This window comes from Clarias gariepinus, chromosome 12 (assembly GCF_024256425.1).
Source record: "Clarias gariepinus isolate MV-2021 ecotype Netherlands chromosome 12, CGAR_prim_01v2, whole genome shotgun sequence".
NCBI lineage: Eukaryota > Metazoa > Chordata > Actinopteri > Siluriformes > Clariidae > Clarias > Clarias gariepinus.
Window position 1 is genome coordinate 7,535,347 of NC_071111.1, and position 10,986 is coordinate 7,546,332.

Genomic DNA, 10,986 nt, shown 5'->3' on the forward strand with positions numbered 1-10,986 from the left:
AAAGATCAGATAGAGCTTCACAGGCTTGACAGGCGTCCTCCGTTCATTTCCCTTTAGACTCCCTCGCCAGTGTGTGTCATATTAATGATGCTCTATCAGAGCAGGCCGGCTTATGCTGTTGTCTCAGCGCAAAAACCAACACTGCGCAGCACTGAACAGAGGAAGATAACGTCTGCTCCTAATCTGTTCTCCCCCCCTAAAGGTCATGCTGGTTAAATGAAGGGTGTGTGCATATATGTGTGTGTGTGTGTGTGTTTTCCCTGGGGCTGCAGGAAGTTGTGTTTCTGTAGATGACTTGATGTGGTTCAGGGTTGATGGAAAGGAAAACACACTTCCGCTGTACTGTAGTTTATCTAAATACATTTTATGAACTAATTAGATAATATGTTTAATCTTTAATTGTATTGAAATGATTCTTAATTAATACAATACTGTTAGTCTAGAGGGAACTCTTACCACAATGTTAACGTGTGTGTGTGTGTGAGGCATTACAATGGGTTATTCCCATCCCTACTATCTGTTTTGTTATCATTTTTATAGATGTACTTGTTAGCAAAAACATTTCAAGGACCGCTGCCTGTTTTTTTGGCTGCTTTACAAAATAAAAAAATTAAAATGTTTACTGTTGCGTATACTATTGAGCAGCAATAAATATAGCTGTATAATAATTACAGTATACTGTATAACGTGCTACTGTACTTTGACTTAAGAAGTGAAATATTGCCAGTTTTGTTTTAAAATCCATTCACAGCTGCTTTAAAACAGCGCGCTTTAGTTTTACTTTACGTTTCACATCACATCATTAAGTATAACGTCACATCCACTCGGTGTCAGTGTGTGTGTGTGTGTGTCAGTTCATTAAATCCATATGAGTGCACAGTGTTAATGGGGACTGAAATCCATCTCTGTCCTCCCACACCTCTGTGTTTCCGTGTGAAGCTCCCACTCCGTGGCGTTATGCTTTAGTTGTGCATCTGAGAGCAGTCAATTATAGCCCCCCCCCCTTACACTCGCACATACCTGATCTGCACTGATCAGACCTGCGCATCGATTACCCATTGATCAGATGTTTTAGGAGCGAGAAAAGCACCCAGAATGTCGTCTTAAGGTCTTCCGTCACTGTCACGCTTCCATATCGCCGTCTCGTTTACAAACCGAGAAATGTAACGATGATGGACGACGGCGCTGACGGTGGCTCGTTCTTTCTCTCTCTCCGGTCATTCACAGGCGCTACGAAAGCACTCCCGTGTGTGGCGACCTGCAGGGTGAGATCCTGAAGTGCTACAGGGAGAACGCTGGGAAGACACTCCTCTGCTCTAATATCACCTCTCTCTACCTGCAGTGTGTCAACAGCGCTAAACAGGTGAGTATGTGAGAAATATCGTCTTACTGTTATGTTCATAAATATCATTTAAGTGTACTTCTGCAAAGTGAGGATGAGAGGGAAAAGTGTGTATGAAGAAGAGCATTAGTTCGGACGTGATCAGGGAAAGTGAGTCAGTTTTGTGCAGATAAATTTACATCAAAAGAAAGAAGTCAGGGTAAGTGAGTTGGATAACATCGGTGTGTTTTAATAATAAAAACAGTCAGGAGGAGAGAAAGAGGGCAGTCTGAATGACGAGGAAGATGACCAGCCACGGACGTTTTTCTTGTAGCCCATCAGCAAACATGCCAACATCTCACCCCAGTCATCACCTCAGTAATAAATCTTGAAGATATCACTCGAGGAAAATATTTCACATTCTGTCCCACAGTCACAACAATGTGGACAAAAAAAAGCCCTTCCTGTTGTACACTATCCGTTTAACCCTGTAACGCGTTGTGTAAAAGGGATTTCTTTAGAGTTTTCTTCTTCTCAAGGATTCTTCTTCAATTTTGTCTCTGTAACAAACTATAAGCCAGAACAAGCTGTATGTCACTTTATTTATTTATTTTTTACTTAATATCTTTCATTTTTGTGTCTGTGATAATTTGATAATGTCCACTTTCCAAACTGCAGTACAGTGTACATGGAATTGAATTGAAATGAAGATGTTGAAGCTTGTGGCCAAAAAAGTCTACAAAAGTGATCATATGACATGCAATAACCACACAAGCTTATACATCTTACTCTTTCTGTTTTGTTTTGTTTGTTTTTTTAGATCCAAGCTCGCCACACGACACAGTCATTGTCATGCACCATATTCTTTATCTTCTTTTTTTGTGATATTATTTGTCTAATATTGACACACAATATGTTCACTTTCACACACTTTTTAGCGCAAAGTAAATCCTGTACTTAATGAAAAAAGAAAAAAGTCACTTAATATCTATACCTACAGGATATCTATCTATCTAATTATCTATCTGTGTATCTATCTCCACTGCCTGGCCCAAAAACAAACAAACAAACAAACAAACAAAAAAGTTGCACACTAATTTTTCATTCCATCACCTTTAGCTTTGATTACAGCACATAAAAAAACAATATGTGTGAAAATGATTCTTCATGCTCCCAGAGCCAATCTTAAGTCCTGGAATATTTCCTGTTCTATCAGGGAGGAGAAAACCTCCATAGATGTGATAATCTGGTCATTCAGTACATTCAGGTCATCTGACTTCATTTTGTTGCCACATAAGGTTGCTGAGTCTAGACCTGAGTAACTGAAGCAACTCCAGATCATAACACTGTCTCCAGAGGCTTGTACAGTGGACACAATGCATGATGCTTCTCCATGTGCTTTCCTTCTTACCCTGACGTGTCCATCCTTTGTCCAGTGACCTTTTTCCATCGCTCCAAAGTCCAATCTTTATGCTCCCTAGCAAACTGAAGGCCTTTATTTTCTGTCGAGTATCATTAACAAGTCATTTCTCTTATGGAGCTGTTAAGTAGTGATGGGAAGTTTGGATCATTTTAGTGACTCGGTTCTTTGAATCTCAAATGAACAAAATGAACGAATCTTTTCAATAAACAGACCCCCAACACGTCTACATACACAAAACTTTCATCCAGTAATGTTGGGCTGTAGCTATCGAATATTTTAGTAATCAAGTATTCTACCAAAAATTGAATCGAGTAATCGGATAAAATGTACTTTTGCTTAATTAAACAGCAATATAAAATATATAAGAGAAACAAAGATTAATTGGGTTTCTTTTTAAAAAAAAATCTACTTTTATTTTTTAAATGCATACAGCATTTTATCAAAAATAAAAATCGTCATTATTCACAATACAGGGAATAGCTTAAAGTTGACTGAGATGAATTAAGTGCATTACAGTGCCATACATTCTTATTTTAAAGCCTTCTCTCAGATGCAAAAACTAAAAAAAAAAAAAAAAAAAAGGTATTTCAAATGAATAAGAAAAAAAACTAAGGCACACATAAAGATAAATACTTGTACAAGAACACCAAGTTGTGCAACATAACTTTCAGAATTAAAAGTTTCTAAATCTACATCTCAGGCATAACATAAGCCTTTAGTGACAATTTCTGTTGTTTTCTTTTGCTGGTTTCTTCTTCTTTTTACTCGCTGATATTTTTATCGCTCCTTTCCATTTTTCAGCCCGCAACAGAACACTCACTCAATTCAATACACAGCTAACTGTGTGCCTCTCCTTCCACTTTGTGCGATTCTTCTTTGTCAGTGTTTAGTGGCGGCTTGCATTCGGAAGCGCGCTGTGTCATGCCAAAGAAATAATTGCGGAAAAACATAACAAAAGCTTTTACAATTAATTAAAAGAAGCTTTGAGGCAGGAGATTTTGTCTCGATCGTTTTTTGTAATCGAAATACTCGAGTTACTCAAGGAATCGTTTCAGCCCTACGGTAATGAAAATATTACAATGCAGCTAAGGACATATTATAATAAAAAGAATAAGCATCTCACCTCTCATATCTTCTGGTCCGAATCGTTCGTTCTATTGTCACGTGACTCTCATAGATGCTATGCAGTGCATTATACAGGAAACAGAATTGACCGGGTCTTCTCAAGAGTCTTTTAGTCCATGTAGTTTGTTCTTTTGAATCTATTGCACTGCATAGCGTTTATGGGAATCAAGTGAAAAAAAAACTAACGATTCGGACTAGAATACTAAAAGGTAACGACTCATTTCTGCTTCCTGTACATTACCTAGAGGGTTTTGCGATGCTTTGCACATGCGCGGCCAGTAGAAAATTAACATATCACTTTCTGAGACGTCTCGTTCTTCCGAGTTACGTTAAAGACTCGTTCGAAAAGAACTAATCGTTCATGAACGACCCATCACTACTGTTTAGTCCCAATCCTGTGAGTTCTCATCACATTGTGTGTGTGTGGAAATTATCTTACTTTCACTATTAAACATAGCTCTGGTTTTTGGCCTGAGAATGTATATTTCTATATTTCTATCTAATATATTTAAACGGTGGTCTAAAAGCAATTGCCGTTTATTGATTTAAATTTAAAAAATAAAGTGATGAATGGTTCCTATTTTTCTACTCAGTGTTATTTATAGCTTACATTTGTTGTTTAGATAGAAAAATCTTTTTTTTAACTACAAAGGTAGAATAAAATAATTCAAATTTAAATGTATTAAAGTTTATCCACAGAGATGCCCAAAGGTTATTTTTTTGTTGCTGCACATTTATTATCTTAACTCATTTTCAATATGAAAGTCTGCCAGAGGCTTAAAATTCCAAAAGTCAGCTAACAGAGTGTAATTTAGTTATTTCGCTGTTCGTGCACGCGGCTAGAGACGGTCCTGTTTTGCAGATAGCCCTAAATGTACCTGCCAACATCCCGAATAACCAGTTGTCACCCTGATCGAGCAGATACGTCCTCTACGAGTACTTGTGCACTCCTCCATTGCATTGAGATTCATTGAACTTCTGTTTTTGTCCCTCAAGCGAGAACTCATCCACTCATGTCAGAGAAACCCTGTAATAAAACACACACTCTGGTGACACAAAACCTCCATTTGTAAACTCCAGGAGCATCCTCTTTGTTTTCCCGCTCAGCGACAGACTCTTCTGAGTTTCTTATTTATTTATTTATTTTTTCTGCCCCTGAAATTGCACGCTGTCAGTCAGCCAGTGTCTGTCTGCATACCACCGGCGCACACAGAGGACACCACTCTGTCCTGCTTAAGTGCATGTTAAATGAAATAAGAAGAGGCGGGTGTGTCCTGATTTCTCACATCATGTCTCACTCGGGAAATCCTGTTTAAGGGACCGAGACCCTCGGACCGGGAGCGCAACTCCGACTCATCTCATCTGCGTTCTTCAGCACACCTCGCCGAGAGTTTCCCAGAACACGGCTTGATTTACATTCAGATAGCTTTTCTATTAGATTTGACCAGTGTAACAGTTACATCAGAGCACCAGTTACTCTGCCCTTTTCTTTTCTCATGGGCATTATTGTTAGAAGAAGAAAAAAAATCTGCTAGATTTCCACCGGGTTTAAGTAATGCATCATGTAAATGCGCATGTTTTATTCATTACTGTGTACATGCAAGGTAACCTTTTTAGCATTCCCACCATTTCTGTGAGCTATTATTTTGCAAATTTGAAACGGTAGTGTCTTGTAACACTTAATTTTATCAGATAAAGGCACTAAAGTGCAGTCATGTATGCCTCGGTTATCAGCGAAATCAGATTTTTTATGACTTACATTGAAGGATCATGAAATAATGTAGAGAAAACTTAATAGTAAATTCAGGGAGTGTGCACACGTGTGGTCCAAACTGTATAAGCTTATACTAATACATAATACAAAGATGTATTGTTATTTTGTAAGGTACAGTATCATTAGATTTTACGTTTATAACTATTACACTTTTATTTCAGGTATAAACAAAACTTTAATCTCTAATAGAAGACATATTTGTACTTTAAGTAAGCACATATAATGAGTTAATACCAACATAGCAAAAGCACACGACATTCAAACAGAGGTATCACTCAATTATACACAATTCTGACCTCTTTTACTTTTTCCACATCTATAATAAATTGCGTGTACTATCATTTTTTTTTTTGTGCCAATACATGTATCGCAACACTGACTTCAATAGAGATTTTTTTAAATGAATTTTTAATTAATATATTTGCATCTGAGATGGTAACATGTTAAAGTTACTTTATAATCCTACAGTTGGTGCACTTTAAACTATTCACTCATTTTCAGGAAGCAAATGTGTATAATATCGAATTGGGATCATTATAAAATCGTGATACTTACAGAATCAAATCAACCCCATGTATCATGATGTCATATCGGGTCGTCCCTGGTGGTTCCCATCATTAGTTGTTGTGGCCTTGTGCCCTGGTTTATTTATTTAAGACCCTACTTATAATTAGGATAATTAATACTAGAACCTCATATAATATTCAACTTCTATATATTAAATTAGAATCTAATATAAAAATCTAACACAATTACAAAAAACAAAACAAAAAACAAACTACAAAGAAACTAAAAAAAAACATGAGGGAGAGAGGAAAAAAGAGACATTTCCTGCTGTTAGTCTTTTTTTTGTGTGTGTGTGTGTCTGGGGTTTAAACAAGCCAACTCATTAGATAGCCCAGCTTGTTGCTCAGCTCTGATGTTCCCTGGAGGGGCAGGGCTCACGCTGCGTTTGGATTTTTAGAAATGAAAGAAAAGAAAATTTGAGGTATAAAAAAATGCATCATCAAGGGGAGTTTCAGCTGGAGCATTAACACACACGTACACTTTGAAGAAGCCCTGAGACCTGTTAAAGAAACAGTAAATTATAGGACCTTTAAAAGTCCAAATCTGGCAACCTTGCAGCCATAGAAATACATGCAGGTAAATTCAGGAACGAGTATGAGCCAGGTCGGTAAGGTGCGCGGTACTGGAAAGAGGAGAACTAGTCACAGAAGCATTTTTAGCAAGAACACATCTGATAAGCTTATTTCATCCTAAACAACACTTAATAATGACAAGTTAATTGTTCCAAATTTTGCCCTTTTATTTTATTATTTTTTTTAGCTACAAAGTACGAAGAAGGTAGCTAACTACCTTCTAACACAAAGCTGAATCCCAAATCCAATGTTGGTCGAGAAAAATAACTGGTTAAATAAGCAAAAAAATCATAACCTGTTGATAATAAGTAGTGTTTGTTGAACCGTTGTGTAAAAGCGATATCACACTCAAGGTCACGCTGTTGTGCTGAATTAATTCATGCAACTGTAGAAGACGTTACAGATTTACTTGTACATAAGTTTTAAAGATTTCATCTTCCCCCAGTTATTAAGACCAATCACATGCTTGTAACCTCATTTTAACTTAGATGTAGCCCAAAACTAAATATAACAAATACATATAATAAAAAAATAAAAAAATAATTAATTAATTAATAATAAAATAAACTCTGCTGTGTTTCAATAACATTTAATAAACATGCCTGAGTGATGACTTTTAAGGTAGCTGATGCTAATCTCCTGTATGTCCATTTGATCACGGTGAACACGATACACGTGCTTCTCAGGCAGGGTTAAAGCCAGCGTGTCGTCGTCACTTGCGGCTATGTCGGAGTAATTACCCTCCAGCTTATCAATAATGAACTGATAACATTTAGCTCCGTCCGTCTCCTTCCACTCCAGCTCTCTGTAGTACGGACGCTCGAGTGGCCCTGCTGCTGATAGCACACTGAGAGGAGAAGAGCGGCAGATAAAAAACTCACACCCGTCTTCTGAGGACGGCGCTCTGTTAGACCTTACCAACAACAGCAGGTTTTTCTTTTTTGTTTCAAATTTTGTTCACAAGACTGACCTATTTTTATGCTTTATGATCGAGCAGTTTATAAAACCAAACCCTTATGACAGTACTGGATGTTAAACTTAGTTCTGAGACATGTAAAGCCAGTCAACTCTAAGCTGCTGATCATACGCACTACGGGCAGCATTACTCTCTCAGTGCTGTCTGCCATCTTCTACATACATGAGCTCCAGTACAGAGGCCCATGATTGCTTAAACACTAGAAGACAGGTGTTATGCCGTCCCTCTTGTGTTTGTGTTTCTCCATCTGAAATTTCTATCCATAATTTTGAAAGGAACGTTATATGCGTACAGTATACTAAGAAAAGCTATGAACGCTGATAACCATCCCTTTTGATGTTGAATCAAGCCAGACAACCTGCTTTTGGCAAAACCATTGAGTAGTCTTTCGTACGAGGAGAGACACAAAATTAAACGGCAGGGCAGACCAATGCTCAAGATTGATCTGGTGCAAAAATCAGGAAAAAATTACAGGTCCTTTTAGCTCTCCTGGTATGACAAGGTGAACTGGCTGACTGGAAGTGCTGTGACAAAGAAAATGTACTGTTGGCCATGCCTCTTGACCAAACCTTCTTAGGGAATGGATGTGTTTGGTCAAACGTGGGTTTTGGGGATCTGGGTAACTAAAGCTAGCAGCCGTCACTGATATATATATAATGTGTGTGTGTATATATATATATATATATATATATATATATATATATATATATTATTATTATTTTTTTTTTTTTAATTCTCTTTGTTTATATATATATATATATATATATATATATATATATATATATATATATAAACAAAGAGAATAAAAATATTATATAAAATACTATTTTAGTAACATGTTTAGGCAAAAGCATCAGTTGGCTTTCTTTTTTTCGTTCTTTTATTCTTTTTCTTTCATTTTTTCTTTCTCATGTTTATTTTTGTCTTGTTTTCTTTGCCATGCTCTCAGTTATATTTTCTATCTTTATTTCTTTCTCATTGACACTGAATTATTTCTTTATCACACTCATTTTTCTTTCTTTCTCTGTCACATTGATTTTTTTTGTTTTCTTTGCCATGCTTTTTTTTTCTTTTTTCCTCTCCCTTTTTTTTCTTTGCCTTGCTCTCTTTCTTTCTATCTTTCTCACATTTGTTTTTTGCTTTCTTTTTTTTCTTAGATTGATTTTTTGCTTTCTTTTTCATTCTCTTTGTTTCTTACATAGATTTTTCATTTCTTTTCAATGCTTTATTTCTTTCTTTCTTGTTTTCTAACATTGATTTTTGCTTCCTTTTTCATTCTCTTTGTTTCTTACATAGGTTTCTTCTTTCTTTTCAATGCTTTATTTCTTTCTTTCTTATTTTCTAACATTGATTTTTGCTTTCTTTTTTATTCTCTTTGTTTCTTACATAGGTTTCTTCTTTCTTTTCAATGCTTTCTCTCTTTCTCACATTAATTTTTGCTCGCTCTTTCTCTCACATTGATTTTTTTTCTGTCTTTCTTTCCTTTCTTTTTTTTCTTTCTCACATGTTCGTTTTCAATGCTAGTGAGTATTTTTCAATTCAAGCTTCTTTTCTTTTACCTGTGATTGCATGTGATTAAAGCGGGGCAAATCTTGGATGTGAACCTGGGACATCATTTGTCCTGAAGCCTTCTACCGTCACACTTCACACTGCAGCTCATTAATTAGGTGCCAGGTCAGTGTCAGGCTAACGTCCAGAGCTCAGAACTTGAGTCCATAATGAGAACTGTATTTAGGAATCCCTACTGTTCGACAAATTTCTAGCAGTATTTCACTTAAACCGATCAGGCATAATTTTAAAACCGTTAACATTAAACCCAACTAGGTTTTTCGGATTCCACTTGTGCCATCAGGGCGGCTCAGACTCCTGACACGTGCCTCCGTAGGACCTCTCGGTGTATGCTGTATTGTGTAACACCAGGATGTACACGGTAGATCAACAACCTTGAAGTCTTTTTCTTGAACACAGCAGGCTGTGATGCACTGAGTGTTCTGGTGTCTTGCATAGATGAGCCTTAGGTGCCCGTGATCCTCTCACAGATATACTGGTATATCATTTTTAATCAATGTTATTCAATCCACCCGGCGATGGTGTCAGTGTTCTGGCTGATCAGTGTGTATAGTTACGGCTTTTTAGGCTGCACATTTGAAAAGGTAAAACTTTTTTGGTCAATTTTCAAAAAATTTTTCAAACATTTCTCTCTTTCTTTTTCAGAGCAAGTTGAGGACCGGAGCAGGAGAAGCAGGGGCGTCACCTTTAGTTGAAGTTTGTAATGAAGAGAAGAGACCTTAGATCACCGTACAGACACACACCTGGCTGAGGAACAGTATGGAGAACTGCAGTGATTGGAGAGACGGGATCTGCTCTTTCTTCTCTCTTTCTCTCTTTATACTTCTCTCGTTTGATAGTGAAGAGTAGGACAGGTGTTACAGGTATGAAAAGCAGCAGCAGCAGCAGCAGTAGTGTAGGAGATGTGGATTATAACGTGCCAAACATCTGAAAACCAAACAAGTGCCTCAGGGGAGAAAAGAAAAAACATGTAAGAAGAAATTAATAATCATTATTATAATACATGTTTCCACACACACTGTAAACACCAAGTTGCACTAAATTTTAGATTGATTTCCGCTTTTTTCATGCTGTCATGCAAAAGTTTTGGCACCTCACAAACACAACCTGTTCCTCACTTATAATCTTTTAAGTTTTAAGCACACTTCTGTTCTCTTCAGCCTGGACCCACACACTCCTTTTGCACTACTGTTCATCACATCTGTCTGTGCGTGTGTTAGTGTGTGTGATTATGTTTCTACTTAATTATTTAGCTTTTTATCTAACTGATCGGTCCAGGAGAATAAAAGGCTCAACCTGCACACCTGAATCAGTCTTGTCGCATCACTGTCCTTTTTGCAAAAGTGTGTGTGTGTGTGTGTGCGCACACGGGCAAGAAATACTTTTATTAATGTTGATCATTGTCGCTGTTTTGCACCTCAGACAAAATAACTGATTGTAATCGTGTCCTTTTCTGCATCTCTCCCTCTCTCACACACACACACACACACTTATCTTTCTTTTTATCTTTTCTTCGTATTTAAATTCCAGCCGCCTTTTTTTAATTTCTGAGATGTTCAGATGTTCTTTTCACTGTTAAAGGGAAGCGAACTTATGTCTGTCGCTAGGAGACAAATATTCTAGTGAACCTCATGCCCCGTGTTTTCACTCACAAATGCT

The 10,986-nt window shown here is 37.0% G+C and overlaps 1 protein-coding gene across 1 annotated transcript in view; it reads left to right on the forward strand.

The window, feature by feature from the left end:
* chchd3a (coiled-coil-helix-coiled-coil-helix domain containing 3a) overlaps positions 1–10,636 on the forward strand; it is a 99,671-nt gene extending 89,035 nt beyond the window's left edge. Inside the window, exons 7-8 of the mRNA XM_053508113.1 lie at positions 1,228–1,363; positions 9,973–10,636. Coding sequence (XP_053364088.1) covers positions 1,228–1,363; positions 9,973–10,050 — 214 coding nt within the window. The 3' untranslated portion in view covers positions 10,051–10,636. The remainder of the gene's footprint in view (positions 1–1,227; positions 1,364–9,972) is intronic.
* The last annotated feature ends 350 nt before the right edge of the window (positions 10,637–10,986 follow it).